The 14736-nt window shown below is 49.2% G+C and overlaps 1 protein-coding gene across 1 annotated transcript in view; it reads right to left on the bottom strand.

Annotated features, from left to right (window-relative positions):
• Window positions 1-343: 343 nt before the first annotated feature.
• ELF5 (E74 like ETS transcription factor 5) overlaps window positions 344-14736 on the bottom strand; it is a 30110-nt gene continuing 15717 nt past the window's right edge. The window contains exons 3-7 of the mRNA XM_039233375.1: window positions 11948-12181; window positions 9580-9630; window positions 3478-3546; window positions 2146-2341; window positions 344-1699 (exon numbers count right to left, since the gene is read on the bottom strand). Coding sequence (XP_039089306.1) covers window positions 1603-1699; window positions 2146-2341; window positions 3478-3546; window positions 9580-9630; window positions 11948-12181 — 647 coding nt within the window. The 3' untranslated portion in view covers window positions 344-1602. The remainder of the gene's footprint in view (window positions 1700-2145; window positions 2342-3477; window positions 3547-9579; window positions 9631-11947; window positions 12182-14736) is intronic.

Genomic DNA, 14736 nt, shown 5'->3' with positions numbered 1-14736 from the left:
GTCAACCCCTTGATTTTTAGATAAGGTAACTAATTCAGAATGAGAAACAACAAAACCTCAAAACAAACAAACAAAAAGTGTGTGTGTACCCACGCGCATGCACACACACAAATGGATACCAAACAGAAACATATCTGTAGGCCCCAGGAACCTCTGTTTAGGATGTAGAGGTGGTGGGCAGGGTCACTGCATATATTTCTTGCATCTTCTGGGGCTCTTTACACGTCCAAACTGTTAAGAGATGCAAGTGTCATCAAAGTTTTCACAGGTCGCTAATGTTTTGCTGAGTCTGCCTTGCAGAATTTAACAATACAGAGACACTTTAACACCTTAAATATTTTATTCACATTGTTTACAAACTATATCCACCTGGAAAACACATGAATCCAAAAATAGATTATTTTACAGTAATTCACATTTTTTTTAAAGCACGTTGCTTTTGAAGTTAAACTCTACGCAAGGAGGTCCTCAGCCTGTACGGTGGTTCAGTGCCTGGTCACATGGAGATCCCTGCTCTGGCGGAGTAGCAGCCCTAGGGACAGCCACCTCGTTGTAGGTCACTCATGGCTTCCCCACTGGCGAGTAATGAGAAGATGCCAGTGCAGACTCGAACCCGTGACATTTACTGGTATAAATTCACTCTACTTTTGTCAAGGAAATATATTTTAGAGCTTGAGTACATTCCGGGAAGACAAAACAAAAGAGACTTACACATTTAATTGGCCTTTACAGAGTTGTCAGGACACTGCCAGTTCTATAAGGGTTTATTTAACGCCTTGGCCACAGACGGAATGATTGAGTTCCAATTTTGTGGCGCTGGCAGCTTGAATCAGAAACACCGGTGGTTTGGAAATCGGTGCAAGTATCCATAGACTAACCTGGCCGCCCCCCACCAGGAGGAGAAGAGGGGGAAATAAACTCAGCAGGAGTCAATAATGTGCCTAGTTTTAAGTGTGTTGCTCTAGAAAGATGGCTATGGGAATTTTGCTGAGTGGCCCCAGGGATGCTCTGGTTCAGAAACTTACTATTAAGCCTAGGCTAAGTCCAGTCATGTCCCAGCTTGATGGATTCGCTCCTTTATCGATTAAGAAACTCTTCTATGGCATCTGATGCGAACTATTTAAAATCTGCAGTGTGTCTGTCTGACACACGTCTCACCCCCTCCCACTATCCCAACTGCTCTTCCTTTGCGAGCTGCCGCTGTTAACAATGTGAAAACTTCTGAGCCTGTTGAATGGGAGCCCTGGAGAGCCTCCAGTGGCAGAACTGGACCCTCTCCTCTGAGCGGCACCAATAGCACGGGGCTACTGTGCATCCGCAACTCTTGATTAGGGAAGTGATGTGTGATCAAGGTACTGCAAATGATCATGCCCTCCTCCTCCCCCTCGGGTAAGGAAAAAAAAAAAAGGAATTAAGGAATTTCTTAAGGGCTGCTGCCACTGTCCCCCAGCAGACAACAACAACTCTGAATCCAAACGTAAGCTGAGAGGTGGAGAAATTTTATCAGCTCACTTGCAGGTGAACAACAACAACAAAAAGACTTTGCAGTGAGTGTCTATTGCGATCTGATTGAGAAGACAGAGATCCGTAAAATCGAGCAGATCATAGCTTGTCTTCCTGCCACCCGTGTGCATTTTTTCCAAATTTGTACACTAGCCTTCGGTCGACTCGCTCCAGAATTCCCGTTTTGTAGTAGTACCTGAGAAAGGCAAGCAGAAGAGAAATGTGGGGAGGCTCGCACCCCCAGGGAACCACCGAATATAAACCCTGTTCTCGTTCCTGTTGGGTGACCACGCTGGTCTTTGGTTACCCTGGTATTTTCACACCCTGCTATCAACTTACACTTAAACCTTTCCCAGCCGTCTTGAAGACCAAGCCTCCCCACACTGGGTTCAAAGCGTGTTTTGTGTGTGTATGTGTGGGACGGCCTGCACTCGGCGTGATCCCTGGGGCCGCGGCCAAGAATGCAAAGGACGGCGTGTCCGTTTACAAACCATAATCTCATCTGTAACCAAGAACCATGGTGTTGTCCCATGACCTTTCAATGATCAAGGAGAAAGCTGCCAACACAGTTTAATCCTCCGTGGCTGGCCATTTTCTAGAACTCTGCCTGAAGGCTCATGGCCTTTCATGCTATCCACTTACCTCAGAGCTCTGCTCAGCTTTTCATACGTCATTCTGTCATTCTTCTTCCTTTGTCCCCACATCTTTGCCAGGGCTTCTGATTTTACCACCCGAAAAATACCTTGTTCCCTATCTTCCCATTCCAGGATGCCACAGTTTTCTTCAGGAGATAGAAGCAGGTCTCGCACAAATTCCCACAGATGAGAACTCTGGAGGCCTTTTGAGAAGGAAGAAAACCAGTCACTTAAAAGGTTGTTAAGGGGCGTGTGGGTGGCTTAGTTGGTTGAGTGTCTGACTCTTGATCTCAGCTCAGGTCATGATCCCAGGATTGTGGGCACAGAGCCTGCTTGGGATTCTCTCTTTCCCTCTCTAGCTCTCTGCCCCTTGCCTCCTCATTCTTTTCCTCTCTCTCAAAATAAATAAACTTAATTTTTTTTTTTAATTCTAAGAGAATACAGTTTCTCATTAATTCATGAGAATGGCTGCTGCTTTTATGGGGTTATTTTCCATAGTAATGACTTAGTGCTCACTTGGAAGCTGACTGAGCTGTGAAATGTCTGTCTTCTATGAAAGCAATCAGAAAAAACATACATAGGGACGCCAAGTTTATACTGACTAGAAACACCATGGCTCACACACTGTGCTTGCTCCGTGGGACTGTGGACTGTTTCTTAGGAATTCATAAAATGACAGTCAAATGGTCTTTCTGACCGGCATTATGGTTGTACTAAAATCCCATAACCACACCTGTCTGGGCAGACCAATCCTGCAGTTAGCTTTTTCATGAAAAGCTGGTATTTCTCTTGTTTTCTTAACCACTTAACCACTTTCTATTGTGGTTAAGACCGGCTGGAGAGACTATCCGCCTGGGCTTGGGTCCTGAATTCATCTCTTCTAGCTCTGTAACCATGATCTCTCTAGTTATCTGTGAAATCACTCTCTCCTAGCAGAAGTTGGAGGATTACGATTTAATACAGACTTGGTTCTGCACTGGGTAGATTTTAGGGCTGGGAAAGACTAACAGAATTGCCAACACATGGTGTTTTCTCTACCGTTGTCCCTGAGTACTTCAGAGAAAAGAATGCCCGGTAGACCAGGGGAAATAGACCCTTATTCAGAAATTCAACATGGTTAGAAAATTTCTTTCTTTCCTCATTTTAATTCTTGTAACACCGTGTCCAATTGAAAAGAAATGTGATTTTGATGACATTTATAAAAGTGAACTTTTCTGGTACCTTCTTTGGGAAAACAGCTGGTCCCATTCAAACATTCCATTTGAAAGCTTATTAGAATACTTTGCCTCATGAGTGGTTTCAGGAACTTAGAAATGAGAAATGGCGTCTCTACACTTACTTGTTCGACTATGACTGTGACAGTCTTGACTTTTGATGCCACTTGTTTTCAAACAATTTGTATCAGCATCTGAAATAGAATGATTTAGAGCAGTAGGAATCATTCAGAACTCAAATGAAACCAAAATGAGCAACTGTTAATTGGACACCTTTGTGGTAGAAGACACCACTCCAGGCACTTTGGGGGTAAGTAGTAGGTGCAAGGTGTTTGCCTTCAGGAAGCATTTGTGCTCTGTCTCACTGGGTGCCACGCTCTGCGCTCCGTGCTGGGAATAGGAGTAAACAAGACAGACCTGGTCCCTGTGCATGTGGAATTTAAGGACCCACAAGCAAGGCAAAACACAAGTCAAACAATCCACCTATTTAAAGTGTTATGAAGCAAGACATCAGAGAGCAAACAAATGTGGGGAGTGCCTGCTTTAGATAGGGTGGCCAAGGAGGGCATTGTGTGCAGGAGGGATCTACGCTGATGTGAGGAAGTGAGACAATGTTCCAAAGGGAAGAAGCAGCATGTGCAAAGCCAGTGAGAGAGAGAGAGAGAACCAGTGAGGCAGGCACGCGTGCCCAGGGGAGAGGTAGACAACAGGCCACAGTGAGGACTTGGGGTTTTATTCAAAGAGTAAAGTGAAGACTTTGGAGTTTGACAAGATCCACATTTTACGAAAATTCCTGAGTAGTGTGTGGAGAATGGACTGGAAGGGACACTAGCAGAAGCAGAGAGACCAGAACTGATGAATAGCAGAAAGCAAGGCATTAACTCAATACAGAGCTCAATTAGAACTCATGCTGTAAGTAACAACTGAGACCCTCGCACAGCCTTGTTTCAAAGTAGTATATGGTTTACAGAAAAACAAAAAAGGTGGTACCAGATCTCACCCCCTCCACCTCTCCCCTTTCTCACTTTGCTCCAGCCACACTGGCTTCCTGGCTCTTTCAGAAACTCATGTGCACATTCTACCTCAGGGTCTTTGCACTTGCCCTCCCTCTGACCTGAGTGCTCTTTCCTTGGATATCCATGGGTTTGGGTCTCCTCTCAATCTTTGCTCAAAGTCACCTTCTCAGTGGTATCACACACACTTACCTCTACTCAGCATTCTGTATCCACAATCTCTTATTTATTTTTTTTGCCGTAATATTTATCACCATCGAACATAGTATAACCTCTTTTATTTAGTTCACTCTCTATTCCCATCAGAAGTCAGGGATTTGTGTTTCCAGATGTATTACCCCCCCCCCCACCCCCCAACACCCAGCCCAGGGCCTGGCCTATGGCACATGCTTAGTAAGTAGTACTGAGCAACCACTGTACCATATGCTACATTAAGCACACTTAGCATACTTAGTTCTGTACTAAGCCTATGTACTGTAAGTCTAGTAGATATACTGTGCTCTAATCACTAGATGAAAGAATAAGTATGTTGTCAGGGAAAGGAACGGTGTCCTGTCTTGCACACTGCTGCCCAGGGCAATCTGCCTCACTGCCACTGGGTCATGTCACTCCCTGGCGTAGCGCCCTGCAGTGGCTCCCTGTTGTGTCCAGGATGAAGGCTGCCACGTTAGGCCTTTCACAAACTGACCTCCACCTAGCTCTCTAGCCTTCTCTCTTGCTGCTCCCCAAATTCTTCCCTTCTCTTGAGTTAGGTAGTCCCAATGCCAATTAGCTTTCTCCTGCCTCAGGGCCTTTGCATAGCTTCCCACCCAGCTGACTCTCACTCTCCAGACCTCTTCAGGAAGTTTTCTCTGAACTTACCCCTGAGTTAGATCCCCTCTGTTTCCTAGCAACTGTGTGTGCCTTAGTTTACAGCACTAGTCCACTCCACTGTAATGGTTGATCTTGCCTCTTTTCTGCTCTACTATGGAACGCTTACTAAATGCCAAGTGCTTGTTGAGTGCTTCACACAAACTATCTGATTTATTTCCTGCAACCACCCATGTAGTACCGTTGCTATTTCCACTTTATGGAGGAAGAAATTGAAGACCAGAGAGTTTATGGATTTTATCCAGAGCGGTGGAGGCAGGACTTGAATCCAGAGCAGTTCTGTTCCAAAGCTGATGTTCAGAGCTATTACTTCATCTTGTCTTTCCTAGTAGGTGTTCAACAGCTGTTTCATGAGTAACTATGAGCTAAGTTTGTAGCGCATTTGCTATTACTGGGCACTCACCTCACCCACCTTTGTGATGAGCTTCTGTTACTATTCCCGTTTGACACAGAAATAAACGAAGGTGTAGGGGAGTCAGGGAGCACCCTGCAGGCCATTCACTCATCTGTTCACAAGTGTCAAGCCAGTGTACACCCACACTACGAGGTGCTGGACGCACAGCCCCAAATAGGTCCAAGTCTCTCCACTTAGACCTCCAAGTGGGTAACATATCATAAACAAGCAAATACGGGCAATTAGGTGATGAATGCTGGGAATACTGAGGCAGGGCGGGGGTGTGTAAAGAGTGGTGAAGGCGGTGAGCAAATCGCCCTTTGCATTAAAGCCAGCACAGAAGCCTCCCTGCAGCGGGAAAGGCGCGAGCCCGGGATGTTGGGGGTCGGGGCACCGTCAGGTCACGTGCCTGGCCGGGGGCGGGGCACCGTCGGGTCATGTGCCTGGCCGGACCTCGGAGCCCTAAGCTCGCACAGCTACAGTGCACGTGGCTTGGAACCAACAGTTAGGTGAACGCACGCCTTCGGCCTTCGGGCTCCCCGGGGCCTCGTCTCCACCCTTGCATATGCTACAGCCTGGAGCTGCACTGAGATGGAAAAACAGGCCCGTGCGCCCAGGCAGGGCCGTGCAGACGTGTGAGTGCCGGGTGAGGGCAGCCGAGCACGGGGGCAGCTGCCAGGTGGAGAGGCGCGAAGGCAGGTGAGCAGGACAGACAGCAGGCCGCTGGCGACACGAAAGACCGCTGCCCTTCTGTCCCATCAGGCGCTGCGCTGCGCAGCGTCCCGCACGGAGGGGACCTGTTGTTGGGTTCCTTGAATCTTTTAAGAAGCGAGGCAGAGGCAGTTGCCAAGTCACAACCTCCGCCCACGCCAGCCGGAGGCCACAGCCCCCCCAGGGAGCCGCTGAATTTGTCTGCCAGTGGTGTTCCGGGGGACATTTGTCCTTGTCTCAGATATATGTTCTGGAAAGTGTCCCCGCCGCTCGGCTCTGCCGGGTGTGGGGCCCCTGGGGCGTGGCCTGGGTTGTCTGCTGTCCCTGGGATTTGGAAAGGTTCGGTTGCCTTGAGGCTGGAGACTTAAAGCGTGGCCAGCGGCGCCTGGGTGGTTCGGTGGGTTAATCATCTGACTACGGCTCGGGTCATGATGCCGCTGTTCGTTGGTTCGAGCCCCGCGTTGGGTTCTGTGCTGACGGCTCAGAACCTGGAGCCTGCTTCGAATTCTGTTTCCCTCTCTGTCTGCCCTTAACCCAGCTCCTGCTCTGTCTCTTTCTGCCTCCCAGAAATAAATAAATGTTAAAAATAAATTTTTAAAAAATGTGGCCAAAGGATATATTTTCAGTTGTTGACTGAAGTCCAGAAGCGATATGGGGGCTGGAGAGGCAGAGTTTCCAAAACCAGACCATCACATCCCCACGACATGAGTGGTGGCCTAGAGCCGACACTCGTGTCATGAGGAGGGGCTCTGAGCCTCCAAACAGGAGGCTCCCGGCCTCAAACCAGGCCTGTAGGCTTTGTTTTCTGGCATTTCTGCAGTGGGGGTGGTGGGGATGGGGTGTGTCACTTGGGCCAGGCCAACAGTTTTTTAGAGCTTGTTGGGCCTGGGCCCCTTCAGCGGGTACTGAGTTGAAAATCATCTCGTTCTCTGGATTGTTGCAGAGCTGGGCCCAGACCCAGAAGATTCTGGAGCCTTGGGTCTCAGCTGAGGGGCAGCAGAATGAAGAGAAGGATTTAGAGGCGTGTGCACATATGTGTATGTGTGCATGTGTGCGTGTGAATGTGTGTGAGTGTGTGTATGTGTCTGGTGAATGGCACAGTGTATACAAGCACAGACTTTGAGAAAATGAATTGGAATCCCATCTTATTTGCAAGTCATTGCTCTTCTGATTTCCTCAGATGCAAATGGGAGTCACTAAACTACTGATTGCAGTTGTAGTGAAGATTAAATGAGCTCAAGTATGGGCAGCTCTCTGCCTGGCACTGCCTTGGGCACGTGTTTCACAGATGCCAGTGAATGATGTTAATCTTCACTGAAGACTCGGGGGAGCATTACTTGAAGGCCCCAGGATGCCAGTTGTCCTGGGTGGCCAAGGCCTTGGCCTGTGGCTGGCACATCTCATTTCTGGGTTGGATGGTGTCTAAGATCATGAAACATCACCTGGGCCATGGACATCGTGATTATACATCCTGGACTTTCTAGAGCAGGCTCCTTGTATGATCTGTCAGTCTGTTGGTCTTCTTCCTATTCCACTGTACATAGGGTTTCTGTTTGGGGAAATCTGTGGTTTCCTGGCTGTGGCCGTGGAGGCTGCCATTTGGCCAAGCTGTGGTGCTGGTTTGCGGGTTTTTGGGTGTACTCCCCAGACCACGTGACCCCGAGTTCAGTCTATAGCTTGTGCCTCCCTGGTTGGAGCAGGCTGGGCAGCACCTGCACTGGGCGAGGCCTGGGTGGCTGCCAGAGCCAAGTGCTTGTCTCTGTGGGTGTGTGCACCAGAGAGGACAGCTCAAAGTCCTTGTCTTACCACCGCCTCTGCCTCCAGAAACTTCTCTCTGTCCCTCCCCATCATCTGGTCTGGGCCTCTGTCACCGCCACTCTCCCCCTGGACAGTAGCCTTCTGCCTGAGTTCCTTCCTGACCTAGACATCGCTGTCTGGAGGTGGGGGGGGGGGGGCAGGGAGTCTTCTTAAAATGCAGATGGGATCTTATCGCTTCCTACTTTAGTGGCTTTCCAACCTGCTCAGAATGAAATCCAGGCTCAAGAGCTGTGTGTGACCTGCCCCTGCCCTGCTCTTGGCCTCTGCTGCCACTCCTCCCTCTGCTGATGTGGCCAACGGTCTTGTAAGTCTAAGAGAACTTACCACGGTGACAGGAATCTGAGCAGTCCTATGTGGTAGCCACTAGCTACCTGTGGCTATTGAGCACTTGGAATATGACCAATGTGACTCAGCAGCTGAATTTTTACTTTATTTAATTTTAATTAAATTTAATGGCCACATGTGGCTGGTGGTTACTGTATCGAGCCTCCTAGTATGAGAGCTTCTAGCCTTTTTTTGATTCTTTCTCAAGGGCTTCAACATTTTTCCTGCCTCAGGGCCTTTGCACTTAGCACTCATTCCCTGGACCCTTTCCTTCCCTCTTTTCCTGGCTAACTTTCATCCTTTAGGCTTAATCTAAATATGTCGCCTTCCAGGAAGTCTTCCCTGGTTCTTTCAGGATAGAAACAATAAGTCATAAGAACCCATCTGTCTGTGTCTGCCCCTCAAGAGGCCTCACCAGTACCCATTTGCCCTGTTCTCTCTCTGTGGATGAAGGGGCTAAAGTCCACGGAAGGAAGGGGCCTGCCCAGGACCCAGGACCCAGGACCCATATCTCTTCCTAGTTCCCAGGCCAGGGACATTGTGTGGGACTCAGTAACTAACAGCAATCATCATCATCATCTTTAAAAAATGAAAGCTCCTAAGTTCCTTTCCTAAACCTTCGCCATCTGCAGAAGTAAAACCATGAGGGTTAATTTTCAGAATGAGTGGGGCTACTGGAGGTCCTCCATGGCCTTGTAATTAAAAACCACTTAGCAAGATCATATCTTCAGAGACATTAGCGGCTAAAAGTCCCCGTGGTTGGTAATTACGATGATCCTTGCTCACAGATACCAGTGCTTGGAGCATCTGTGTTGCCAGCACGTCCAGGCCTTCACATGCACTGTTTCTCCAACTCACCGCAACCCGGCGAGGTCGCTCCAGTTTACAGATAGGGACACTGAGGCTGGGGGAGGACGAGGAATCCATAAATCCAAGCCCCATGCTCTGCCCACCACCTTTGTCCCTCCTGTCTTCTCCTGGCCTGTGACTGTTTTTAGGTCCTCAACTTTTCAATGTGGCCAACGAAGAGCCAGCAAGCCCCCGCGCCCAACAGCAGCCTCAGCTCAGCCTCGAGCAGCTTGGACTTGGTTACTTACAGTCTTTGATGGCGGCCTTGGTCTCCTCCGTGTCGTTGAAGAAGGAGTAACCTAGGAGAGAAAAGGAAGTCCATGGATCCCAGTTTCCCTGGCCAGGAGACGGGGCACGGGGAAAAGGGGGGACAAGAAGCTTGGAGACCACCTGGCTCTTACTGGGCCACCCTGAAGCCATCCCTGGGCGATGACAATCTCCTGGTTTTTAAAGGCCTCCTGGAGAGGGCCCCAGGGCCACGCATTCCAGCAGCCTCCAGGATTTTCCAAGTGGTCCTGGGCTCTGAGCTGGGCCTTGTCACTGACCCCAGTGTGATCTTGCCAGTCCCTCAGTCTCCAGGCTGGTGTTCCTCACTGGCAACATGGGACAAAACTACCGCTAGTTCCCCTTCGGCTCTCAGGGTCTGTGATCTGTGATGTGGCCTCTAATCCTTGGGGATTTAGATGCCTCTTACATGCTGGTCAAAGGGGGAAATGGCGCAGGAGGCCGAAAGACAGACATACTTGATTGACATGATGTTTTGGCAATGCCAAGCTGCATCCTCTTGGCAGGACACCTCCCTCTCCTGGCCCAGGGATTCTCATGCAAACAGTTCCCTCAGAAGGTTCTGAAGGGAGCCTAGAGCTCTTCTCTGGGCTGCTGTGATTTACTCACTTTCCCCTTTTCAGGGAGGGCCCACTCTATGCCCAGGCCACTGCTCCAGGCAGGCCACTGTCACTGGCTAGAGAAGCTAAGACTGGACAACAATGGACAGCGGTCCCTTCCCTACCCCTGATGGGTCAAGGTTCCCAGGACAGAAGCTGAGCAGTGCCCCAGGGCCAACATCTGTAGCTTGCCTGCCCTCAGGCACTTGTGATGGGGGAGAGCAAGGAGTAAGCAAAGAATCTTAGAGTTGGAAGGTCTTCTGTGGTTTTCTGTCCAGACAGGAATCCCTGCCACAGCATCCCCATCAATCAGGGGGCTATTAGACTGCTTGATTATCTCCAGTGATGGGGAGCTTCCTACCTTTAGTGTATTCTTAAGCAAAAAAAAAGGTGGTAACTTTTAGAAAGGTCTATTCTTAAAATTGAGCTATGTTTCCTTTATTAAAAAAAACTCTTCTCCTTGGTTATATTCATAATGACAAAAAACAGCTGCCATTTATTGCCTTTACATCTTTATATGCTGCTGCAGGCAATGTTTCACTGAATCCTGTCACCTGTGAAGGTGTATTATTATCCCAATGTACCGATGAGGCAGTGGACATCCAGAGAGAGCAAGTGACTACAAAGTATTGGAGTCCGGATTGGAACACAGGTCTTTCTGAACTCAAAACCCTTGCGTTCTATTGGTTTTCCACAAATCAACCCTGTCTGCTGTGTGACCGTGGAGAAGTCACTTAGTCGCTTGGGACCTTAGTTCTTTTATCTGTGACATAGGGATACAGAATTATATGTTCTCAAAAAAAAAAAAAAATCTCTCCAGTTTTAAAACACCTGTTCAACATTCTGCTCTTGCAGGACATGTTGAAATGTTAAAGAATGCCACTGGCGCCACCTTCCGGCCGTTTGCTCCTTGACCATTAGGAAAGTGATGACGAAATGCCAGTGAGTCGGAATCCTCTGGAAACGGGAAGCGAAAGGGTCTAGTTAATTTTCTTCTCCTTCTGCTTAATGAAAAGTCAAGCAGAAACCTCTTTTTCCATGTTTTATGGTTGCAAATCTTTTTTTTGTTTATTGTCAAGTTGGTTTCCATATAACACCCAGTGCTCATTCCAACAAGTGCCCCCCTCCATGCCCGTCACCTCTTTTCCCCTCTCCCCCACCTCTCAACCCTGTTTGTTCTCAGTATTTAAGAGTCTCTTATGGTTTGCCTCCCTCCCTTTCCTTATCTATTTTTTCCCCTCCCCCTTCCCCATGGTCCTCTGTTAAGTTTCTTCTCCTGTTTCACATATGAGTGAAAACATATGGTATCTGTCCTTCTCTGCCTGACTTACTTCACTTAGCATAATGCCCGCGAGTTCCATCCACATTGGTACAAACTGCCAGATTTCATTATTTCTCATCATTATTGTTGCAAATCTTAATGAACACAATACATTATTTTATTGTATCTGCCTGGTTCCTGAATGTCTTTTTAGTTTTTCTTTTCTTGTTAAAAAAAAAAAAACAAAAAAACACTCAACCTGCTTCCCTGTACCTTGTTCCCTTTGACCTACAATCTCTAATTCTAGCAAACTAGAATTTCCACGTATTGAGAGATTTGGGTTAAGGGGGGTTTGGTGAATAGAGAGTTCCTGTTAGTGAGATTTTGCTGTGTGAGGCACATCGTGGGCTCAGGTCATTTGGTCCCAACCCCGGGCGTGTCCCCGGGAAGCCCGGCCCTCTGGACACTGACCTTGCGAGCGGATGTTCTGGAGGATGAGGTAGAGGTACTCCCCACAGATGCCGGCCGCCTCGATGAACTCCTCCTGCGTCATGCTGCACAGCTGCGGGCCGCTGACGTTGAAGTGGCAGAAGGAGATGCAGTTGGCATCCAGCTTGTACTGGTCACAGCAGAACTGGAGCCATTCCCAGACGTGGCGCTTGGTCCAGTACTCCGGGTGGACGGACGTCCAGTAGGAGTCGCAGGCTATGCCAGGAGAGAGGGACGTGAGGGACAGCCACCTCCAGGAAGGCCTTTAAAGGGCCCCCCGAAGGAGGCTCCGGTTATGTTAACACCCCCATCCCTGGACTGCGAGTTAAAAGAGCCTCTGGCTTTGCGGTGTTCCGCTGGGGCCCAGTTAGCTACTCCACTGCAAAAACCAGAAGAGACTGGATCTTACCAGTGGACTTTGTGACACGAGGGAAGATGATGGGCGAGAAACCGAGTCATAGCTTAGGAGTACCTGGGCCTAGTTCTGATGCTTAGAAAGAGGGGAACTAATGGAGAAGGAGAGAACAAGCCCTTCAGTGGTTCGGTTTCAGACAACAGGATATGAAGAGCACAGTCTTTCGAACCTGAGAGCCCAGGCTCAAACCCTAGTTTGGCTGCTTTTGACTTGGGCAGGGTCCACAGACATTTAAGCCTCAGTTTCCTCATCTGTAAAATAGGTATAATATGCCCAATACACAGGGCTGTTATGCAATTTGGAGTTAACATATATAGGCTGTGTAGTGCCTAGAAAGTTATCAACAATTCAATAGTTATTGAATGCCGATTGCGTGCCAGACACAATCCGAAGCTGATTTGAGTCCCTGTCCTCTTATAACAGTTGTGAACACTAGCTACTGGTTTGTGCACTGCTTCTGGTCATCTAGTGCCGAGGGCTTGAGCTGGTGCGACATCGCCCAGAGTCCGACAGACCTTGGATCACCATAGCAGTCTCCTCTGGGGAAGAGTGACGTGGAGAAGTTGATTGTATTGTTGCTTTTATGGTTTTGATGATGCTTTTCCATCCTGAGGCCAGCGCCCTGTCGCTCCTTCAGAGGAGCCCCATACAAACCCAGACAGAAGTGGGCACCATCTTGTCTGGGAGACTGGGAAGGGGCCATGCTTGGCTTAGAACGGAGACTGGGTGCTCAACAGCTCTGTCCCAATGCCAGGAGAAAAAGGTAGCCGACAAGGAGTGTGGAAAAAGTGAGGAGAAGGGCAGAGCATGGAGGATGGCACAGGTGACTGGCTCAGGCTGTGCGACAACAGAAAGTGTCACTCAGGGTTAGGCTCCACAGCAAGTGTCAATGAAGCTATTCTGATTCCCCCATAAAGGCTGCATTTGTTGCCACTGTCCGCAGTGAATCTATGGACCTTCCAGTCCAAGGCAGGAGAGAGGTTGTCGGCCCTGTCAGGCGTATTGTTCCTTCAGAAGCTTCTCAGGCACCTCTCTGTGTCAGCTTCTCAAGTTCCTCAAATCCTCCCAAATAGGTATGATCAGGCTATTTCACAGAGGGGAAACTGAGGCTCCCCCTAAAACACAGAGCCCCTCCAGAAATCTCTTTTTCACACCCTAGATTGGATTGAGGGGTGGTTAACTTAAACAATAGATTTGCTTTCATTTATTTCAAGTTTTTAGTCATAATTTTATACGCATGTGGACAAAGGGTCGATAGTCTGCCATGATGGTTGAGGTCAGCGTTGTTGCATCTACCTGGTGGGTGAGGAGAGCAAGGGGGCCGCCTCACTTCTTGCTTGCTGGTCGCTGACTCCAGCCAGCCCGCTAGCCTGTGGGGGGCAGCTTGAGGCCAATAGGGTCTACTGGGAAAATAGGGCGGCCATTCCTCTGTCTGGTCTGTGCTTTCATCTACTGGTTTCTGGCTTGAGTAAACCTAGGGGGCCTTTGACATTCCTGGTATTCTGATGAGGGATGTTTATGAGCCTTGAAATTCTTCCACCCTTGGTCTCTAGCTGAGTCCCCGACGGAGATGGCTATCGGTGTGCAGCAGTTGGAGGAGACAGTTTATTTCTTTTCTTGGAAAGGTTTCCCCAAGTCTCCATTCCCTCCTCTTTCCACTTCCACCTCCTTGTTATTTTCTTTGGCACGTGAAGAAGGCCATGTTGTTTCTGGAAGCTAAAGGGCCTGGAGGATTCGGAGAAACGCTTGGGTGGGGGTGGGCACTGACATGAGGAGGTGTTGCTGGCAGGCTCTGTTCCCCTCAGCTCTCGCCTTTGAAGCTCACCCACAGAGCAGGCTTTGTGTGCGGCTCCCCCTGGAGGGAAACCAAAGCCAGAGCCAAGCATGGCGGGCTCTCCTCACCAGGGAAGGCCTTCCCACAACCCCTGGAGCTGAGAGGAAAATGGCTGTTCTCACCACACGGAGGGCAAAGAGAGCCAGCATCATGGGGCGCTTGCTGGTTGCCGTGTGTTTCCATGGTCCTATCCTTGCTAGAGGGATGCAGAGGTGAGGCCAACAGAGGTGGGGAAGGCCTGCTTCATCTGGCCCTTCCTTACTCCCTCCCGTGTGGCTCTCTCAGGATTCCTCCTGGCCCAGGACAAGGTCTCCATCTACCTTTTCCTAACTAAATCCCTGCTCATCCTCAAGACCACAGCTCACTCCCCCATCTCAGGGAATCTTTCCATGCCTGCACAGCCCCCTCAGAGGTCTTTCTCAGAAGGATTCATGCCTGCTCTATTCCTACCCTAACCTTGAACTCCATATGGCTGGCCAGCTCTGCTTTGCTCACCCTGAGTCAGGGGTGCCTGGAGCCTGG

Source organism: Hyaena hyaena, unplaced genomic scaffold (genome assembly GCF_003009895.1).
Source record: "Hyaena hyaena isolate Hyena2069 unplaced genomic scaffold, ASM300989v1 scaffold_74, whole genome shotgun sequence".
NCBI classification, from domain to species: Eukaryota; Metazoa; Chordata; class Mammalia; order Carnivora; family Hyaenidae; genus Hyaena; species Hyaena hyaena.
This window is presented reverse-complemented; position numbering and strand designations above follow the sequence as displayed.